Source organism: Euleptes europaea, chromosome 2 (genome assembly GCF_029931775.1).
Source record: "Euleptes europaea isolate rEulEur1 chromosome 2, rEulEur1.hap1, whole genome shotgun sequence".
NCBI classification, from domain to species: Eukaryota; Metazoa; Chordata; class Lepidosauria; order Squamata; family Sphaerodactylidae; genus Euleptes; species Euleptes europaea.
In genome coordinates, this window is record NC_079313.1 from 136,480,122 (window position 1) to 136,502,784 (window position 22,663).

Sequence of the window (22,663 nt, forward strand, 5' to 3'; positions counted from 1 at the left end):
CGCCACTGGCGGGAGGGTTTGGGAGCGGAGCCTGAGGAAGGTGGGGTTTGGGGAAGAGAGAGACTTCAACGCCCTAGAGACCAGTGGCCAAAGCGGCCATTTTTCCCCAGGTGAACGGATCTCGATCGGCTGGAGATCAGCTGTACTAGCCGGAGCTCTCCAGCTAGTTCCCGGAGGCTGGCAACCCTATTCCCTGGCTGTGCCCATGGGGAGAGCCCGCCTCAGTTTTCCCCGGCGCAGGCGTGCTCCTCGGCGCCCTTGAAGCAGGCCGACTCGTAGTGCTTGTTGAGGTACGACTTGAGGGCGAAGCTCTTCTCGCACTGCCGGCACTTGTAGTGCTTGAAGGCGGAGTGCGTCTGCATGTGGGCCCGCAGGTTGGAGCGGTCGGCGAAGGCCTTCCCGCAGTGGGAGCAGCCGAAGGGCTTCTCGCCCGTGTGGGAGCGCATGTGTCCCTGCAGGAGCCAGGGGCGGCTGAAGGCCTTGCCGCACACGTCGCACTTGTGCTTGAGGTTGTGGGTCAGGACGTGCATGGCCAGGGCGGGCATGGAGACGTAGGCCTTGCTGCAGGTGGGGCACTTGCGGGCCATCTTGCTGTCGAGGCTGCGGTGCGTCTGCTTGTGCCGGCTGAGGTTGGAGGAGGTGGCGTAGGTCTTGCCGCACTCGCTGCAGGAGTGGCGGTGGCCGCCGCGCCGCTGGTCCGCACTGCGCCGCCGCGACCGTCCGTCCGTGATGAAGAAGGCGTCCATCGAGTAGCTTTCCGTGACGGCCGCCTCGCCGTTGAAGTAGTGGGCCGAGAGGCTGGACTGGGGGCTCTCGGGGTCGCTGTAGTCCTCGTGGATGGGGGTGTAAAGGGGGTCCGAAGAGGGCGACCGGAGGCCTCGTTTCTTTTCATTTTTGTAGCCCGACGATGTGAGGCAGGCTTGGAGGTATCCTGGGAGAGGGACATACATAGATTGCAAATTATCCATTTGACAAAGGGGATGGACATACACAGGTCTTTTATGCACGGCTGTTTCATTCACCGTCACCCCTCTGATGACTTTGGGTCTTTGTTAAGAACATAAGAAAAGCCCTGCTGGATCAGACCAAGGCCCATCAAGTCCAGCAGTCTGTTCACACAACCAGTGGCCAACCAGGTGCCTCTAGGAAGCCCACAAACAAGATGACTGCAGCAGCAGCATCCTGCCTGTGTTCCAAAGCACCCAATACAATAGGCATGCTCCTCTAATCCTGAAGAGAATAGGTATGCATCATGGCTAATATCCATTTTTATTAGCCATGGATAGCCCTCTCCCCCATGAACATAAGAGTCATAGAGTTGGAAGGGACCACCAGCGTCATCTAGTCCAACCCCCAGCACAATGCAAGAAATTCACAATACAGGAAATTCGCTCCCCACACACACACACAGTGACCCCTACGCCATGCCCAGAAGATGGTAACAAAAACCATCCATGATCTCTGGCCAATCTGGCCTGGAGGGAAATTGCTTCCTGACCCAAAGTGGTGATCGGCATTTCCATGGGCATGCAAAAAAGGGCCATGAGAGCCAAACACTGGTGCAACCCTTCCTGCCCTCCTTCTCACGATCTGCCTAAGTTCACAGAATCAGCACTGCTGACAGATCTATCCTCTGCTTTAAAAACTCCAGGGAAGGAGAGTCTACCACCTCCCAAGGAAACCTATTCTACTGAGGAACCGCTCTGTCAGAAAATGCTTCCTAATGCTATCTGTGGAACCCACTGACTCACTCATGGGAGTGAACAACGTTCCAGAGCCAGGAGGCTAGAGGGGCTGGAGCAGTGAACTTAGACCACAGAGATCCAGGTTCAAATCCTGGGTGAACTTGCTCTACTCTAACCTGATCCACTTCGGGATAGGAGTGAAATGAATAATATTACTTTCCCAACACAGAGATGAAATTCAGTACAGGTGTACTGCAACCAGAGTAATCACCCACTTAAGGACATTGTAGACAATCCTATGCGTTTCAGTAGATTAATCTATTAATCTTGGAGGAGTGGTTTAAGGAAATTGAAATTGTTGAAGACTTTCAATTCCTTGGCTCCGCCATCAACCAAAAGGGAGACTGCAGCCAAGAAACCAGAAGGAGATTGAGACTGGGAAGGGCAGCCATGAAGGACCTAGAAAAAATCTGAAGGGTAAGGATGTGTCCCTGGCCACCAAGATTAAGTTAATTCATGCCATCGTATTCCCTATTACTATATATGGGTGTGAAAGCTGGACAATGAAGAAAATAGATTCCTTTGAAATGTGGTGTTGGAGGAGAGGGTTACAGATACCGTGGACTGCCAAAAAAAACAAATCAGTGGGTTCTAGATCAAAGCAAGCCTGAACTGACCCTAGAAGCTAAAATGACTAAACTGAAGTGATTGTATTTTGGTCACATTATGAGAAGACAAGAGTCACCGGAGAAGACAGTCATGCTAGGAAAAGTTGAGGGCAGCAGGAAAAGAGGGAGACCCAACAAGAGATGGATTGACTCAATAAAGGAAGCCACGGCCCTCAATTTGCAAGACCTGAGCAAGGCAAGTAAGGATAGGACGTTTTGGAGGACATTTGCTCAGCAAACAAAGGACTGTCTTGATCATGCATGAGGCCACAGATGCGCACCTCCCTCCTTCTCTGGGGAAATAAGATGAGCCAAAGTGGAAAGGAGCCCCCCCCCCCTTTCTCAAGCCTTTCCCTCCGTCTTGTCCAATTTCTTCCTGCCTGGAGAAAGGAAAGGCAGAGGGGAAGAGAGGGGTGGCCTCATTACCTGTTCACTTCTGCCTCTCTAAAGAATTAAATATTGACAGCTGCCAAATAGCCCAAGAGTTGGTGAAATGGAAATGGGTCATAGAATCATAGAATTGTTGAGTTGGAAGGGACCACCAGGGTCATCTAGTCCAACCCTCTACACAATGCAGGAAATTCACAGCTACCTCCCCCCCACACCCCTGGTGACCCCCACTCCATGCCCAGAAGATGGCCAAAATTCCCTCCCTCTCATGATCTGCCTATGGTCACAGAATCAGCATTGCTGACAGATGGCCATCTAGCCTCTGCTTAAAAACCTCCAGGGAAGGAGAGCTCACCACCTCCCGAGGAAGCCTATTCCACTGAGGAACCGCTCTGACTGTTAGAAAGTACTTCTTAATGTCTAGATGGAAACTGTTTTGATTTAATTTCAACCCGTTGGTTCTGGTCTGACCTTCTGGGGCAACAGAAAACAACTCAGCACCATCCTCTATATGACAGCCCTTCAAGTACTTGAAAATGGTTATCATGTCCCTTCTCAGTCTTCTTCTCTCCAGACTAAACATACCCAGCTCCTTCAACCTTTCCTCATAGGACTTGCTGTCCAGACCCCTCGCCATCTTTGTTGCCCTCCTCTGGACACACTCCAGCTTGCCATAACCATGCTGCAGGGCCATGAAAAGGGCTCCAGCTGAGGGCTGCACCCAAATGTCCATCTTTGGGGGCACCGAAGCCCCTGTGAGCGAGCGCTCAGTGATTTGGATCCTGGATCTTGGGATAACAATGTCTTTACTGTCAGTGTAAATAGGGAGAGAGGGACATTCACAGAGGACGGGACTATCCTTGGATCAGACTATGGTGACTAAAGGGAACCTCCAGATTCAGAGGCAGTCAACCTCTGAAAATCAGTGCCAGGAGGCAACATCAGGGGAAGGCCTTGGCTTCTTTGCCCTGTTGTTGGCCCTCCAGAGGAAGTGGTTGGCCGCTGTGTGAAACAAGATGCTGGACTAAATGGACCGCTGGTCAGATCCAGCAGGGCTCTTCTGATGTTCTTGTGAGGAAGATCCTCAGTCTATTCTCTATTGCACTTTTGGAAATCCACCAGTAGATGGAACCCTTATGCAAAAGAAAGGTGGTATCAGGAAGGCAAGCATGCGGAACTGCCTTTCCCTATCACCAGTATTTGAACATGATGAATTCAGCCAGTCAAGGCTTAAAAAAAGAAACTGATTCTGCATATACTGAATTCGATATAACTAAAAGGGAACGCTCTAGCAAGAATGGCATTTAACTATCAGTTCAGATACCTTTATTGGCATATCCAACATTCATCCAAGTACAGTAAGGACATAACTTACTAAACGGAAGAGCGAATTGCCATCACACCACAATTTATATGATTTTAGGGTCCTGGTTATTAAGAATATAGTTAAGAAGAACCGTTTGTTCCAGCATCCCATGGATAAAGGGGGCTTTCCAGATGTGTTCCACACCTCACAGGCAGAGCCATATCCATCTGTTGTCAGTTGTCCCCAGGTAGTCAAAGGTAGACTGTCTCTGAAGAGCGAGGTTCCATTTAACTGACATGGCTAATAGAGATTAATACACCTATCTTCCATGAATTTGCCTAATGTATCTATATGTTATTCATAGAATCATAGAATTGGAAGGGGCCATACAGGCCACCTAGTCCAACCCCCTGCTTAATTCAGAATCAGCCTAAAGCATCCCTGACAAGTGTTTGTCCAGCCTCTGCTTAAAGACTGCCAGAGAGGGGGAGCTCACCACCTCCCTAGGTAGCTGATTCCATTGTCAAACAACTCTTACTGTAAAAAAACTTCCCCCTAATATCCTAATTCCCTAATAATATATTATTGATTGAGTGCCTTTTATCCTGCCCTTCCATCAAGGAGCTCAGGATGGGGTACACCATTCTCCCTTCCTCCATTTGAACCTCACAACTCTCCTGCAAGGTAGGCTATGCTGAGGGAGAATGACCAGACCACGGTCACTCAGCAAGCTGAGTCTTCACCCCCAATCTACCTACTGCATAATCCTGGCTGTGATCCCTTTCAAAAGCTCTCAGAGCCACTGGCCAGTATCATACTGTGGAATTCGTTAATTAATTACTTAATTAACTCAACTGATATCCTTCCTCAAAGGCTCTTGCAGAAATCTCCTTGGGAATAGGAATAATAACCACCCAATGAACAAATCCTGTAACTGTGAATCCCTTAAATTAATTATGCACTGGCTGCAATTTTTTTGTTTATCTGTCCTGGTGAGGGTTGCCAAGCTCCAGGTTGGGCCAGTCGATCTCCAGGAATTGCAACGGATCTCCAGAGCACAGAGATCTGTTCCCCTGGAGAAAACGGCTGCTTTGGAGGGTGGACTCGATCGCATTATTACCTACTGAGTTCCCTCCCCTCCCCAAACCCTGCCTTCCCCGGGTTCCACCCCCGTACCCAAATCTCCAGGAATTCCTAGACCTAGAATTGGCAACCATTGCCCTGGCCTTTCCCCTAGTCGGCTTCATTGGGTGACCCTGAGTTCCAGCGTTATGGCTAATAATCTTTCAAATAGCGGTTGAATTGAACATCTGTCCGATGGCCAGATTCTGTGCTAAACTGCACTCACCATAGAAAACGGACAGGCTCTAGTTTTGAAGCTGCCTTATATTGAATCAGACCTTTGGTCCATCAAAATCAGTATTGTCTACTCAGACTGGCAGCCACTCTCCAGGGTCTCAGGTGGAGGTCTTTCACATCACCTACTGGAGAGCCAGCATGGTGTAGTGGTTAAGAACGGTGGTTTGGAGTCTGATCTGGAGTCTGATCTGGAGAACCAGGTTTGAATCCCCACTCCTCCACATGAGCGGCAGAGGCTAATCTGGTGAACTGGATTTGTTTCCCCACTCCTACACACGAAGCCAGCTGGGTGACTTTGGGCTAGTCACAGCTCTCTCAGCCCCACCTACCTCACAGCTTGTCTGTTGTGGGGAGGGGAAGGGAAGGTGATTGTAAGCCGGTTTGATTCTTCCTTAAGTGGCAGAGAAAGTCGGCGTATAAAAACCAACTCTTCTTCTACTCAACTAGTCCATTTAACTGGAGATGCTGGGGGTTGAACCTGGGACCCTCTGCATGCCAAGCAGGTGCTCTACCACTAAGCCACGGCCCCTCCCCTACGTGTTCAACTCTTAATGATGTCAGGAAATTGATGCCTGCCTTTTGGGGGCTTGTTCCAGAAACAGTCATCTGTGCTTTGTGGAGGAAAATCGGGGGGGGGGGATCCCTGCCATTCAGCCTAGTGAAACTACAGATGGCATTCAGTTGGCAAGCATAAGGTTTGGTCCCCAAAATAAAGGGATTTTTTTCAATAGGCAGCTAAATTAGGACATTTGTTTATTTGAGCTAGATTTGAATCCAGTAGCATTCTAGAGATCAACAAGATTTTCAGGTTAGGAGTCAATGCTTCGTAGGTTCTCAGGAACAAGTTACCGGAAGGTCTTGGGCCTTTTATGCATGGCTGTTTCCCTCGCGGTCACCCCTCCCACGACTTCAGGTCTTTGTTGTGATTATGCATGCCATTTCCGACCGTCACAGTTCGCTCCGCTCTCCCCCTGCGTTTCCCCGTGTTTTGCCCACGTTTTCAAATTCGAGATAGAAACAGGTCTCTGAAAATGCGAGCAAAATGCAATGGGGGGAGTGAGGCGGCCTCTGCATAATCACCACAAAGACCCGAAGTCATCAGCGGGGTGACTGCGAGGGAAACAGCCATGCATAAAAGACCTTGATATCTTTCCCTATGCTCTTTCCTAGTTATTTATTTTATTATTTATTTACATAATTCATTTGTAGGGTTGCCAGGCCCCTCTTCGCCACCGGCGGGAGGTTTTTGGGACGGAGCCTGATGAGAACGGGGTTTCGGGAGGGGCGGGACTTCAATTGCCGAAGTGGCCATTTTCTCCAGGTGAACTGATCTCTATCGGCTGGAGATCAGTTGTAATAGCGGGAGATCTCCAGCTAGTACCTGGAGGTTGGCAACCCTATTTCCAGGGCATGAGCTTTCGAGAGTCAATGCTCCCTTCGTCAGATATCAGAGGGAGAACTCTTGCAGAAGTAGGAAGACCTTAAAATCTGACAACCCGGGAAGAGGACGGTAAGGGCTGTATTTTGAACGTTGAGCACCAGAGCTCTCTACCGAATAATAGATGCCTCCTCCAGGTCCCTTACACCCTGCTGCAATATTGATTTTATTCGGAGCACCCAGTGCTGAAGGATTCTTCCCCCCCCCCTTGCATTTCTGTCACACTCAAGATGCAATCCTCTGCTTGGGACGGAGAAATCGTTTCTTTGAAAACCTGCCTTGAATTCCTGGCATGTATAAAACGCACCAGGGCATAACTGACATCCCCCCATCCCCCCTCCCGCCCCCCACAGCTCTCTCTTCCATATCTGTGATGCACAGTTTCCCTCCTTCCGTTCTCCCCTCTCCTCCGCCTCTCCTTGTTTACCAAGGGCAGTCACACGCTCTGCGCGGAAAAATGCACCGCTCAGCAATTTTTCACACTTTCTCCGGAGCGCACAGCAAGGTTATTGCCAGAAGGAGAACCAAAACGAACCCTCCCCCCTTTTTCCTTCAGCTTCCCTCTCACACCAAACGCTTGCAAACTATTTCATGCAAGAGGATGAAAAGCAAACAGTGGGGTGGGGGGGGGGGAAAGGAATATTTCAGGATTTAATTTCAGGTTCTCCTGGAACGACCACAGAATCCAAATTCGTTTATCCACTGTGGCGTGCAGAACAGTAATCCATTGGGAGGAGGGGGAAAGAGGTTCGTTCAGGGTACCTCGCACCAGGTATGACATTGGGCTGGGGCTGGGTTGGCTACATGGTGGTAGGAAGGCCCTCTAGCCAAGCTCAGGAGTGCTTGAAGGGTCAATAAGGACATGAAAACATGAGAAGAGCCCTGCTGGATCAGACCAGGGGTCCATCTAGTCACACAGTGGACAACCAGTTCCTCTGGAGGACCAACAACAGGGCACAGAGGCCGAGGCCTTCATAAGAACATAAACAGAACCCTGCTGGATCAGACCAGTGGTTCATCTAGTCTAGCTTCCTGTTTAGCACTGTGACGAACCGATTCCTCTGGAGGGCCAACAAAAGGGTGTGGAGGCCAAGACCTTCATAAGAACATCAGAAGAGCCCTGCTGGATCAGACCAGTGAGGGTCCATCTAGTCCAGCATCCCGTCTCACACAGTGGCCCACCAGTTCCTCTCAAGGGCCAACCACAGGGCAAAAGAGGCCGAGGCCTTCCCCCATTGTTGACTCCTGGTGCTGGGATTCAGAGGTTGACTGCCTCTGAATGTGGAGGTGCGGGGAATGGCTGAGCCCCCTCTGACCGACTGCAGCTGGCTAAGGTTTCGCCTGAAGGTCACTCCTGGCCCTGCTCTCTGGAACCCTTCACGGGAAGGGCAGTGAGAGAACCTGGAACCTGATTTGTGCAGAGCACATACTCACGCTGGGGCAGATTCGTGGCAGAGGGCAAGTGGAGCCACCTGGGCCCCGTAGACACGTGAATACACAAATCTGCTTTCTACTGAATCAGACCTTTGGTCCATCAAGGTCAGCATTGTCTACTCAGGCTGGCAGCAGCTCTCTAGGGTCTCAGGTGGAGGTCTTTCAAATCCCCTGCACCTAGGGTTGCCAGGTTGTTGTGCTTCACCTGTGCAAGATTTGCAATTGTGTGGCTGGGGGTGCGCGACGTGTGCATGCTCAACCCATGCAACACGCTGACATCACTTCCAGGTTTACCCGAAAGAAATACGGGCGCTCTATCCATCTCCACCAAAACTCTATAGAGTATAGGTAAGCCCGGAAGTAACGTTGGCGCATCGTGTAGGTCGTCTGCGTGTTGGTCGCACGCCTCCCCCCCCCGCCCGGTCTTCTTTTGCACGCCAACCAGCTGAGGGGTGGCGGGCAGCCTGGTGGATTGGCGGGCTTTTGCCTGCCCCCATTGGGCAGTTGGCAAGCCTACCTGCACCTCGTCCTTTTTAATTGGAGATGCCAGGGATTGAACCGGGGTCCTTCCCCTTGCAAAGCAGGTGCCCTACCCCTGAGCCACTACCACTCCCTGTAGCGTTGGCAAGGGTTGTTCAGCTGGTACCCAGGATGCAGCTAACAGTGATAACATTATCATTGTCACTGAAGTCTGGATCCAAGCCGTGTGGCTCCTGAAGCAATACAAGCAACATCAACATGCTCCAGAGGTGTTGTAACATCCCATTCTGTCACTGGCCACTTCTGGATGCTATGGAGAAGGGTCTCAGGTAGAGATACACTAATATAACTGTGGAAGAAGAAGAGTTGGTTTTTATACCTGCTTTTCTCTACCATAAGGAGTCTCAAAGCAGCTTATAATTACATTTCCCTCTCTCACACACATCAGACTACAGAGATCAGCTCCCCTGGAGGAGAAGGAGAAGGAGAAGGAGAAGAGTTGGTTTTTATATGCCGACTTGCTCTAGCCAGCGTGGTACAGTGGTTAAGAGTGGTGGACGCTAATCTGGAGAACCGGGTTTGATTTCCCACTTCTCCACATGAGCGGTGGATGCTAATCTGGTGAACTGGATTTGTTTCCCCTCTCCTACACACGAAGCCAGCTGGGTGATCTTGGGCTAGTCACAGCTCTGTTAGAGCTCTCTCAGCCCCACCTACCTCTGTTGTGCGGAAGGGAAGGTGATTGTAACCTGGTTCGAGTCTCCCTTAAGTGGTAGAGAAAGTTGGAATATAAAAACCAACTCTTCTGCTTCTTCTTTGGAGTCTCAAACTGGCTTACAATCACCTTCCCTTCCCCTCCCCGCAACAGACACCCTGGGAGGTAGGTGGGGCTGAAAGAGCTCTTAATAGAACTGTGACTTGCCCAAGGTCACCCAGCTGGCTTCATGTGCAGGAGTGGGGAAACCAACCCGGTTCACCAAATTAGCCTCCATTGCTCACGTGGAGGAGTAGGGACTCAAACCCGGTTCTCCAGATCAGAATCCACTGCTCCTAACCACTACACCATGCTGGCTCTCTGTAAGAGGAAGGAGTATTTCTCACTGGCTTTCGTTTCTCAAGGACATCCAGTTTCCCTTTGACAAAGAACATGCAAAGTCATGGGGTTTGTTTTTTTGTTTGTTTTGCTTGGGTCAGCTTTCCTAGCAGAGGAAGAAGAGCCTCAAAGCCCCAGACAACTATTTTCAAATTGAAAAGGGGAGGGGGTAAAAAGGAGGGGGAACGTTGTCTAGCAGCAGTGCCGGGGGCTCCCCTGGGGATACCTGGTCATGCCTACTTGAGGTTGATTGCATTTCCTGTGAACATGCTAAAGCTGCTGATTTGGGGCTTCATCAAGATTCCCTTTCTTTGGACTTCTCCGCATCCTCAGTTGACTCCTGATTTTCATGGCAGTCAATCCACAAGCATCAAAACAGGCTTGCGTACTCGATGCATTTTGACACACTCATCCCTGTTGAAAAGCTCTATGATCATGATGCTAGCTAGCAGGAAAGGTCCAGACCTGACACTGTGCTGGTAGCTTTCGAATTTGCAGTGGGAAGGAAGGAAGGAAGACCCCTCTACCTTTTAGCTAATGCTAGCTCAGAAAAGCCTTGATCTGGATGGCCCAGGCTAGCCCGATCTCACGAGATCTTGGAAACAAATCAGGGTCAGCCGTAGTTAGCCCTTGGAATGGGACAACGCCAAGGAATTCCAGGGTTGCTCCACAGAAACAGGCAATGGCAAACCACCTCTGTCCATCTCTTGTCTGGAAAACCCTATGGGGTTGCCATAAGTCGGCTGTGACGACACGGCTATTTTCTACCACCACCACATTGGAAACATCTGAGCATGTTTTCTGGATCAGAACAACAAGTCAGAATTACCCTGGGCATGTAAGAAAGGGCCACGAGAGACGAACACTGGCTCATCCCTGCCTGCCCTCCCTCTCATGATCTGCCTAAATTCACAGAATCAGCTTTGCTGACAGATGGCCATCTAGCCTCTGCTTATAAACCTCCAAAGAAGGAGAGCCCGCCACCTCCCGAGGAAGCCTGTTCCACTGAGGAACCGCTCTGTTAGAAAATTCTTCCTAATGTCTAGACGGAAACTCTTTTTATTTAATTTCAACCCGCTGGTTCTGGCCCGACCATTGAGTAAATTTAGATAAGCATGCATGTAACTCAAACATCAATTTTTTTTTGAAATACTGGTGGAAATAAGATGCCATTATTAATAAGAAAGAGCTGTCATTTATTGTTAGGGAAAACATTTTTCTTTAATTTGGTTATTCCTAATTAGAGTTGCCCAACAGAACTAAAAGCTCCTCCATAAGAAGAACATTCTCTTGAGTCTCTGCCCCAGAGGTCTTCAACCTTTTTGAGCCTTTGTGGGCAAACCACAAAATGTCTGTCCCAAGAGAAGAAGAAGAAGAGTTGGTTTTTATATGCCAACTTTCTCTACCACTTAAGGAAGAATTAAACCAGCTCACAATCACCTTCCCTTCCCCTCCCCACAACAGACACCCTGCGAGGTAGGTGGGGCTGTGAGAGCTCAAAGAGACCCGTGACTAGCCCAAGGTCACCCAGCTGGCTTCGTGTGTAGGAGTGGGGAAGCCAACATGGTTCACCAGATTAGCCTCCGCCGCTCATGTGGAGGAGTGGGGAATCGAACCTGGCTCTCCAGATTAGAGTCCTCCGCTCCTAACCATCGCTCTTAACCACTACACCATGCTGGCTCTCAAGAGGCGGAGGCAGGTGCTCAGAGGAAGCACAAGTGCTGGGGAGAAGAGAGGGGATTTAATAAATGCACTGAGAAAGAGGAGTGGTAGAGAAAAAAACCCAGTGCTGTGGTTGCAGCTGCCACGGAAATTTTTCTTCTGCCCAGATCTCCAGTGGCCAATCAGAAGCCCTGCTGGGCAAGTGGGAGAGACAGGAACATGAAGCTGCCTGGCAGCAGCTCTCCAGAGTCTCAGGCAGAGGACTTTCACATCACCTATTGTCTGGTCCTTTAGCTGGAGATGCCAGGGATTGAACCTGGGACCTTCTGCATGCCAAGCCGATGCTCTGCCACTGAGCCACCGGCCCCTCCTGCGAGGCTTCCCGTTCACAGCAACAGAGGAAGCAATTGCATAAGTGCAAAGTTTGCAAATACATTGAATTTCCTGCTCCTTGGAGAAGAACGGGGAGGCTCCAGGGAGACCCCCAGGCTGTTAAGGGAGGAGAGGGGGAGGGCCACAGAACAGCTCTGCCTAATCAGGGCAATGCAGCTGCATGCATGGATGGTTGTGACTGACGAGGGGGTGGGCCAATGGAGAAAGGCCCTGCCTTTTGCACAGGGGGAGGGGAGAGATTCCCGTCTTCCCCAGCACTCTCCCCTGGGGGAAGCAATCCATATGGTCATGCTGCTTCCCTTTCCCATCGATCTGCCTGTCCCCCCACCGCCCCCACAGCCAGAGACAAGAGGAAGAGCTGTTGCTGGTCAATGCAGTCTTTGTTCTGCATCGGTTCTACTAGGGATGAATCAACTCCTGAGTTTCCTTCTTCTGTCAACAATTCCCTGGCAAGCCTGCCTGGTCAGTTCCCTTGAGAACGAGTGGGTAGCTCACTTCCATCGGAATTGATTTATTTACATCCTTTATACCCCCACTGTTATCCCCAAAGTGGCCTACATCATTCTCTTCTCCATTTCATCCTTACAACAACCCTGTGAGGTAGGTTACACACATAGAATCATAGAGTTGGAAGGGTCATAGAGGCCATCTAGTCCAAGCCCCCGCTTAATGCAGGATCAGCCTAGAGCATCCCTGAGAAGTGATTGTCCAGCCTCTGTTTGAAGACTGTCAGTGAGGGGAGAGCTCACCACCTCTCTAGGTAGCTGATTCCACTGTCAAGCAACACTTACTGTTAAAAGGTTTTCCTAATATCCAGCCGGTACCTTTCCGCCCACAATTTAAACCCATTATTGAATGCCCTATCCTCTGCTGCCAACAGGAACAGCTCCCTGCCCTCATACATGAACACATGAAGCTGCCTTGTACTGAATCAGACCCTTGGTCCAACAAAGTCACTATTTACTCAGACCAGCAGCGGCTCTCCAGGGTCTCCAGCAGAGGTCTTTCATATCACCTACTTACCTAGTCCTTTTAACTGGAGATGCCGGGGATTTAATCTGGGAAGTTCTGCATGCCAAGCAGATGCTCTTAAAAAGGTTAGGCTGAGAGTATGTGACTGGCCCACCCTGCCATGGGAAATGATAAGAGAGAGCAGATATTCCACGTGCCTTCCTCCTCGTCTTCTTCTCCCCATACCCCCAATTCATTCTCAGGGCTAGGCTTGCTCCCAGACACCAGAGGTGTAGGAAGCGATAGGCAACGCCTGGTTCTATTGCTTTTTGGAGCCATGCAGTAGTGGCTCCCAAAGATTGTCTCCCACTTCAAAAAGTCTGAGAGCTGTTAATCTCAGGTCATTTGTGCATGGGTACTTTCACTCACGTTCGCCCTGGTCTGTCTCGGTTGTTCCTTGGAGTTATGCATGAGTTTCCTGTCCATTCCAGATGACCTCGCTGCCAGCCCTTGCAATGTCCGGGTCTTCCCATTCCTCTGTTAACCTGACTCTTCCTTCTTTCCTGAGCTCAACCTGGGTGAAATCCCCATGCATAAGGCAAAGCGCAGGACACACAAGCTTATTTCTCTCACAGCCAGTTACAAAGCAGCATGTCCAGAGGCAGGGATTCAAATACTTCCTGCTTCATCAGAGCGCTTTCTGAGCAGAAGAAAGGCTTTTTAAAACTCAGGCTTGGATTCCCCCCCCCCCTTCTTTTCAGATTGCTCCTTGTTGTTCTTAAAATGCTTTTTTATGCGGCAATTGGGTTTGGGTGGGAGGGAACTTTTCTCTCACTACAGCCAATTACAAAGCAGCATTTCAAGGGGCGGTGATTCGAATACTTCCTGATTTGAGCTTGGAGACTGCTGGTGCATAGACTCCCAACAGGAAAGTGTGGGCCCAGCGAGCAACAAACCTCCGGTAAAACTCCCATGCATAAACGACCTCAGTCTACTTTTCATAGGCCTGGATGGCCCAGGCTAGCCCAGTCTCATAAGATGTTGGAAGCTAAGCAGGGTGGACCCTGGTTTGTACTTGGATGAGAGACCTCCAAGGAAGACTGGGGTTGCTAAGCAGAGGCAAACAATGGAAAATCACCTCTGTTCATCTGACTAACCTGATCTCATCCGATCTCGAAAGCTAAGCAGGGTCATCCCTGGTTTGTCTTTAGATGGGAGACCACCGAGGAAGTCCAGGGTTGCTCCGCAAAGAAAGGCAAAGCCAAACCACCTCTGTTCATCTGCCTGGATCTGGATGCCCCAGGCTAGCCCAATCTCATCAGATCTCGGAAGCTAAGCAGGGTCAACCCTGGTTAGTCTGGATGGGAGACTACCAAGGAACACTAGGGAAGTGACTCAGAGGCAGGCAATGGCAAACAACCACCTTTGAAGTCTCTCGCCTTGAAAACCCTACGGGGTCGTCATAAGTCATCTGCAACCTGACAGTACTTTCCACTACACCCTCTTATGAGGACAGTAAAGAACATAAGCAGAGCCCTGCAGGGTTGGGCCAGAGAGGTCTCCCTAGTCCAGCCCAGTGTTCTTTCCAACAGCAACCAAGAAGTTCAAACTCATGTTTGGATTGTTGTTGTTTTTCTGGTAAGTTGGTGCATGACATTTGTATGGCTTAAATCATGCTTTTATTTAGAGTAAGTTGTTTGGACTGTTTGCAGGGTGGTGACATTAATAATGTTATAAACAAGGAGGGTGACGTGTACCCCTATAACCTGTGAAGCCTTGGACATCTGGTCTTGCACAGTCAATGTGCACCACATGGCCAGCTCTCTCAAAGGAGGCTCTTGAGACCAAACATGGACCCACAGAGGAGGTGGGGAAAAGCCCCGATCCCGAAAGACAGCGCCTGGTCTTCACTTAAAAAACAGTAAAGGTAGTCCCCTGTGCAAGCACCGGGTCATTACTGACCCATGGAGTGACTTCACATCATGATGTTTACTGGGCAGACTGTGTTTACAGGGTGGTTTGACATTGCCTTCTCCAGTCGTCTACACTTTACCCCCAGCAAGCCGGGTGCTCATTTTACCGACCTTGGAAGGATGGAAGGCTGAGTTGACCTTGATCCTGCTACCTGAAACCGACTTCCATCGGGATCAAACTCAGGTTGCGAGCAGAGCTTTTGACTGCAGTACCATAGCTTACCTCTCTGCACCATGAGGCTCCCTGGTCTTCACTTACCCTCATTTAAACTAGGTCTGCTATGAATCATATTGTGGCACTCACAACTTGAGGTATAAAAGGTTGGATTTTTTCACACATTTGATATATATCCCTGTGCATGGATTTTAAGTGCACTACTGGCAATTGGGAGGTGATTTTTTTAAAAAAGAATTTGACTTGTAGTTGAGCTTGCTTGGATGAGTCACCCTGGCAGAGGACTCCACTGTGTTTTTGTTTCATACTATTCCTCTGCCACCCCCACTGAAGTTCACTTTCTGAATTGACCCAAACACCTGGAACTTCCTTCCTTCCTTCCTTCCTTCCTTCCTTCCTTCCTTCCTTCCTTCCTTCCTTCCTTCCTTCCTTCCTTCCTTCCTTCCTTCCTTCCTTCCTTCCTCCCTTTCCCCACCCTTCTCCTCGAGGAGCTCCCAAAGCAGCTTACATCATTCTCCTCACCTCTATTATGTCCTCACAACAACCTTGTGAGGTTGGTTAGGCTGAGCGTGTGTGACTGGCCCAAGGTCACCCAGCATGCTTCTGTAACAGAATGGGGATTTGAACCTGGGTTTTCCAGTTCCTAGTCTGGCACTTTAACCACTACACCAAGCTGGCTCTTCCTTCCTTCCTTCTTTCCTTCCTTCCTTCCTTTTTCCAACACTTCCTTCCTTCCTCCGACACTTTCTTGCAAACAAGCAGGTTTCATCAGATTACAAGTACATGCCAAGGGAGATTGAGAATGACTTCCAGGAATCCCCCCCTTCCCATCTTCTGAAGCCATAGCTGACAGACTTCAAGTCTTCATACTTCTACTCCAGTGCCTCCAGCGGTGGAGTGTGATCTAGAGAACCCGGTTTGATCCCCCACTCCTCCACATGAGCGGCAGAGGCTAATCTGGTGAACTGGGTTGATTTCTCCACTCCTACACACGAAGCCAGCTGGGTCACCTTGGGCTAGTCACAGCTGTCTTAGAGCTCTCTCAGTCCCACCTACCTCACTGGCTGTCTGTTGTGGGGAGGGGAAGGGAAGGAGATTGTAAGCTGGTTTGATTCTTCCTTAAGTGGTAAAGAAAGCCGGCATATAAAAACCAGCTCTTCTTCTTCCCCCCTCCCCTCAAATATTCAGATTTCCCCAAAACCTCATAACAGATAACGTTGGTTAGGGTATGCTGAGCATAGTGATTGGCTGTCTGGGATGTACTATTTATTTAAAACGAAGCACCACAGAACATGTGGCATTAATAAAACCACATGGTAGTGGAGGAAAGTGCCATCAAGTAGCAGCCAATTTATGGTGATCACATAGGGACCACCATAATAGAGGCAGTTTGCCATTTCCTGCCTCTGCCAAGCAACCCTGGACTTCCTTGGTGGTCTCCCATCCACTACTACTAACCAGGGCTGACCCTGCTTAGCTTCCCAGATCTGACAAGAGTGGGCTAGCCTGGGCTATCCAGATCAGGGCAGACAGGCAGAGGTGGTTTGCCCTTGCCCGTCTCTGCATAGCAACCCTAGACTTCCTTGATGGTCTCCCCTCCAAGTCCTAACCAGGGCTGACCCTGCTTAGCTTCAGAAATCTGACTAGCCCAGGCCATTCAGCTCAGGGATAATAACAGCATGTGCAGGAGGTCCTCAAAGATGTTTCTTTGAGCTCATCTTAAATTTGATTTAAAATATTCAGCAGATTTATGGTGTAGAGATCAATGGGCAGCCATTTGCCGCATCATCTAACTGGAAGATCCGGGACCTGAGGCCAAGCAAGATTCTAGCACAGCAGCACCTTAAAGACCAACAAGATTTCCAGCATATAACCTTTCCAAAGTCAACACTCCCTTCATCAGATACTAAGACTGTTGGTTCTTGCAAGCTTATACCTTGGAGATCTTGTTGGTCTCTGGTGCTGCTGGACTGTGCTCTACCACAGACCGACATGGCCACGCACCTGAAACTAGGATTAGAGACTGGGCACTGGGGAGAAACAACTTGAGAAGGCCAGGGCCTTCCACCCTGCTTGGGAGTGTCCAGGGGCTGTCCGCTTTGGGAATCAGAATGCTACTGGGATAGAACAGCCCTTGGTCCCATCCATCAATACAATCCACCTGTTCATATATTGATGTATACAGTGCAATCTTCATACACTGAGCACATGAATACATGAAGATGCCTTCTACTGAATCAGAGCCTTGGTCCATCAAAGTCAGTATTGTCTATTCAGACCGGCAGCGGCTCTCCAGGGTCTCAGGTAGAGGTACACTAATATAACTGTGGAAGAAGACGAGTTGGTTTTTATACCTGCTTTTCTCTACTGTAAGGAGTCTCAAAGCAGCTTACAATTACCTTTCCCTCTCTCACACACATCAGACTACAGAGATCAGCTCCCCTGGAGGAAATGGAGGAGGAGGAGGAGGAGGAGGAGGAGGAGGAGGAGGAGGAGGAGATGAAGAAGAAGAGTTGGTTTTTGTATGCTGGCTTTTTCTACCTTTTTAAGGAGAATCAAACTGGCTTACAATTGCCTTCCCTTCCCCTCTCCACAACAGACACCCTGTGAGGTAGGTGGGGCTGAGAGAGTTCAAAGAGAACTGTGACTAGCTCAAGGTCACCAAGCAGGCTTCATGTGGAGGAGTGAAGAATCAAACCTGGTTCTCCAAGATTCCACCGCTCTTAACCACTATACCATGCCGGCTCTCTACCATTGCATGATACCTAGCTTCCGAGATCTAACATAAGAACATAAGAAAGGCCCTGCTGGATCAGACCCAGGCCCATCAAGTCCAGCAGTCTGTTTACACAGGGGCCAACCAGGTGCCTCTACGAAGCCCCCAAATGAAATGACTGCAGCAGCAGCACCCTACTTGTGCTCCACAGCACCTAATATATTTGGCATGCTCCTCTGATCCTGGAGAGAATAGATACGCATCATGACTACTATCAATTTTTACTAATAGCCATGAATACTCCTCTCTTCCATGAACATGTCCACTCCCCTCTTAAAGCCTTCCCAGTTGGCAGCCATCTCTACATCCTAGGGCAGGGAGTTCCACAATTTAACTGCGCATTGTGTGAAGAAATACTTCCTTTTATCAGTATTGAATCTCTCACCCTCCAGCTTCAGCAGATGACCCCGCGTTCTAGTATTATGAGAGAGGGGGAAAAGCCTGTCCACTCTCTCCATATCATGCATAATTTTATAGACCTCTATCATGTCTCCCCTTAATCTGATGAGATCAGGCCAGCCTGGGTTATCCAGGTCAGGGCAGAGACGAAACAGAGGAGGTTTGCCATTGCCTGCCTTTGTGTCCCGACCTTGAGCTTCCTTGGTGATCTCCTGTCCGCGTACTAACCAGGGCTGACCCTGCTTAGCCTTGGAAATCTGAAGAGATTCAGTTAGTCGGGGCCATCCAGGTCAGAGCGTGGAAACAGATATGCGCAAGCAAACGCTTCGCCCACCAGCCCACACACAAATGCACACGGGAGACAAACTTCCAAAATGTTGCCGTGCCCTACTTGCAAAGAAGTTATATGAATGAATCCCCCCCACACACAAAACCCTCCACAATCCATCAGATCTACTAAGAAGCTGGACTGGGAGGGTGGTGAGACGGGCTCAAAACAGGCATGGGGGGCATTGTTGCTTTTTGTCAAGAGAGGGTAGAAGTGAATGGCAGGGGAGAAAAGCTTACTGTGGATGGCAGAGAAGAGCAGAGGGAGGGGGAGGTCCCCACTCCCCTTGGGTAGAGATGAGAGATTGTGAGAGTCTGCGTCCACATTAGGGTTCAGTCAGTGGTTTTGGACTGGAGGCTGAAAGGCATAGATGTACCATAGATTCGGTTTTGAGTGTATGTTTGTCTGTCTGTCTGCTCTCTCTCTCTCTCATATCTGTGAGAGAGACAGACAAACAGAGTCAGAGAGAGGCAGAAAGAGGGGGATGGCTTTAAAAAGGTATCCATAATAGTAGGATTTCTGGAGGAGTCCCAGATGATGATGAAGAAGAAGAAGAAGAGGAGGAGGAGGAGGTTTTTATATGCCTACTTTCCCCTCTACTTAAGGCAGAATCAAACCGCCTTACAATCACCTTCCTTTCCCCTCCCCACAACAGACACCCTGTGCTGTAGGTGGGGCCGAGAGAGCTCTAACATAGCTGTGACTAGGCCAGGGTCACCCAGCTGGCTTCGTGTGCAGGAGTGGGGAAACAAATCCAGTCCCCCAGATTAGCCTCCGCCGCTCATGTGGAGGAGTGGGGGGGGGGGGAATCAAACCCGGTTCTCCAGCTCAGAGTCCACCGCTCCAAACCACCGCTCTTAACCACGACACCACGCTGGCTCCAACCCATGTCCATCCCTTGCAGGCAGGACAAAAGAAGCCTGCCGTGCGAGTCTGTCCGGTGCCCCAGGACGATTCTTTTGTTTCTGTTGGAGTCCCAGATTTTCTCGATTTCCTTCCCCCGCAAAGAAACGGGCTGGATCCTCGGGAACTCCCTGTGCGGGAAACGGAGCCCCGTTTGTGCTGCAAACGCCGGTCCCAGGTCCTCTTTCTCTCCCCCCGACCCTCCGCCGCCCCACTCCTCCTCCGCTCTCTGCTCCCCTGATGTCGCGACCCTCACTTTCGCCCACCACCAGATCCCGGGAGCTGAGAGCGCATCCAAACTCCTTCCCGGCGGATCAGGGCCCCTCCCCGGTCCTACGCTAGACCTGGATATGACAGCGGACCGCGGTTCACAAGGGGATACCGAGGGGGGCCGTGGCTCAGCGGCAGAGCCTCCGCTTGGCATGCAGAAGGTCCCCGGTTCTATCCCCGGCATCTCCAGTCAAAGGGACTAGCAAGCAGGTGATGGGAAAGACCCCCTGCCTGAGACCCTGGAGAGCCGCTGCCGGTCCGAGTAGACAAGACTGACTTTCATGGAGCAAGGGTCTGGTTCAGTATAAGGCAGCTTGACGTCTTCCTGTGCTGTTACTCCCTGCCTGAGGTCCAGGAGACCGCACCTGTCGGGGAAGCGTGCGGGGGGAGGCGGGGAGGCGCAGGTGAAAGGATCCCGGGGGCGGGGGAGGCGCCGGTGAAAGGATCCTGCCAGTGCCAGCATCCGATCCGCCGCGCAGAGACAGGAGAGCGCCCGGGATAGTTGCCGAAAACTGGGAAGGGCGATCGACACCCGCCGCTCCCATACTGGATCAGGGAAGAGCTGCGTCCCTCCTTCCTGTTCTCCGGATTAATACCCTCGCCACCCACGCACCCACCCACACAAAACCCCACACCCCTTTCATAAGATCATAAGAAAAGCCACGCTGGATCAGACCCAGGCCCATCAAGTCCACCAGTCCGTTCTCGCAGTGGCCAACCAGGGGCCTCTAGGAAGTTCCCATACAAGACAATGATCATGACCAGTATCATGACTAGTAGCCATGGACAGCCCTCTCCTCCATGGACATGCCCACTCCCCTCTTAAAGCCTTCCGAGTTGGCAGCCATCACCACCTCCTGGGGCAGGGAGTTCCCCCATCACCTCCACCGGCCTCCTCGGACTTCCTCCACCCCCCACCCACCCCAAGCCCTTCGCCTTACCATCCTCCACCCCGGGGTCTTTGGCCTCCAAGGGCCCCTCCAGCGGGTCGTACGAAGTTTCCAGGGGGTGGTAAGTGGGGGCCGGGCCTGGCTGGAAAGCGTCGGCCTTGATCTTCTTGACCAGGAAGGAGCGCGGCATGGTGCGGACGGGGCGGCGGCGATCAGCACCTCGGACAGCTCCCCGCCGGCGCGCTCGGCCTCCCTCCCTCGCTCGCTCGCTCTCTCCGGTGGGGAGCCAGAGGAGGCGAGAAGGCAGAGGGGCTGGGGGGGGGGGCAGGAGGAGGAGGAGGAAAGGGGGAGGGAAAAGCGGGTGGGCGAGTGGAGGGGGGGGGACTGCTAAGGAATAGCTGAGGTCAGCAGCGCGCTCCCACCCCCCTCCCCTGTCTTTATATGGGACGCAGGCTGGGGGAGGGGGGGCGAGATCAGGTGGAGCGGCTCAGCCCTTTAATCCATCAACTGTCCCCCCAGGACCATCAGCACGTGAGCGGGCAGAGCCTTGCGAGGGGAAGGGGGAGAGAAAGATAGTGAAAGAAGGGGGTTGGGGCGATGGGGGAGAGAGAAAGTGAGAGGGGGGGAAGCAGACAAGAGGAATTGGTTTGGCAGGACTGGCGGGGGGGGTGTGGATTGTGGAAGGAAGGGAGGGAGGGGAGATTTTTGTCGCCCATCTGGTTCACGCTGCAACACGCACGCCCCATTAGAGAGCCCGGGGTCTGAGCCCATCAACACTCCCCCCCCCCAACATTATCCCTCCCCCCCCAACACGCACCGAACATATAACCCACAAGTGCCAGCCGATTTAGCACGAGGAGATTTTGTTGGCATGACAAAGTGTAGAGGACGGAGATAAATAGAGGGTGGGGGGAGCGCGAGAGAGCCTGGCTTTAGAAGTTTTCTCTGCACGCACCCAACACCCCCCTCCCAACCCCGGGATTCGGGGGTGAGCAGAGGTCAAGGGAGCCAAAGGGGACGAGCCCTAGATTCCCCCCCCCATCAACCTCAGGAGACGCCTCTTTTGGAAGAGCTCCGCTCCCCACCCCCCTTCCCTCTTCTAGTGGGAGCTACAAAATTCCTATCCAAGCAGGGAATTCCCCCAACCCTTCTCACTCTCCCCCCATTCCCTCCTCCCCTGGAGTAAAATTGCGCCTCCGACAATTTGTTCCCCTCCACCCTGAAGGTAGATTAACTCTTGCCTGCCCCCCCCCCTCACTGTGTCCAGCCAAAGGCAGAACAATGGAGACACGTGTCTGAGGAAGAGGAGGGGAGGGCGGATGGGGAGAGGGGCGAAATCTATCTCCATCCCCCCCCTCTCTTGGGTTCCTTTGTCTTGGTGCAAACCCGGGGTGGTTTAAGACCCAGAGAATTAACGGAGAAGCTGGATTCAGAGCGAAGGGAGGAGATGCCCCCCACATCTGATTCCCTAGGTCAGGGGAGAATAAACACTGACCTTTGTAGAATCCCAAAGAAGAGGGCAGAGTTTTGGTTTGCTGAAATTATTTTTGATGAACAGGGGAAAACCCCAATGGCACCTTGTAATACACCCCCCTAAACAATTTAACCTAGGGATGCAACCCCACAAGAAGTTCTGTTGTAGAAGCTTAATTAAAATGAGTAGGAAGTGGGTGGTGGGTCGGAGGCCCCCCATTTTCTCACCCTTAACAGAACCCAAAAATTTTGTACCTTTACCTTTATCTGCCCCCCAGACGCTGGGCTTGTCAACAACAGCGTTCACAGGAGATGAAGGGGTTAACTCGATTTCAGTCTGCTGGATTTGAACTGCAAGATTGCCCACATATTTTGGTGGGGTTTCCTCCTGCCAATCTTGACCTTGACAATTGTCAGATGTTATGGGGCAAATCGGGGTCCAGCCTTCCCACTCTGTCCTCCGGCAAAGAGCTCTTATCCACCCGGAGGCCAAGTTTTTGGAATTGCACCCCCCCCCAAGTTTACTGATGGGGTTTTTGGATGGTTCTCATTATGTTGTTCTGGGCCAAGGTGCCTGTTGGTTGGAATGGCTCCCTCTGAAATCCTCCATGCCTTGC

At 51.1% G+C, this 22,663-nt stretch overlaps 1 protein-coding gene across 1 annotated transcript; it reads right to left on the reverse strand.

Moving 5' to 3' along the window:
• Positions 1 to 221: 221 nt before the first annotated feature.
• SCRT2 (scratch family transcriptional repressor 2) lies at positions 222 to 20,763 on the reverse strand. The gene is made up of 2 exons (XM_056844195.1): positions 20,625 to 20,763; positions 222 to 931 (listed from the first exon to the last, which is right to left on the reverse strand). Exons 1-2 carry the CDS (start codon positions 20,761 to 20,763, stop codon positions 222 to 224), a joined length of 849 nt encoding a protein of 282 aa, XP_056700173.1.
• Positions 20,764 to 22,663: the final 1,900 nt, after the last annotated feature.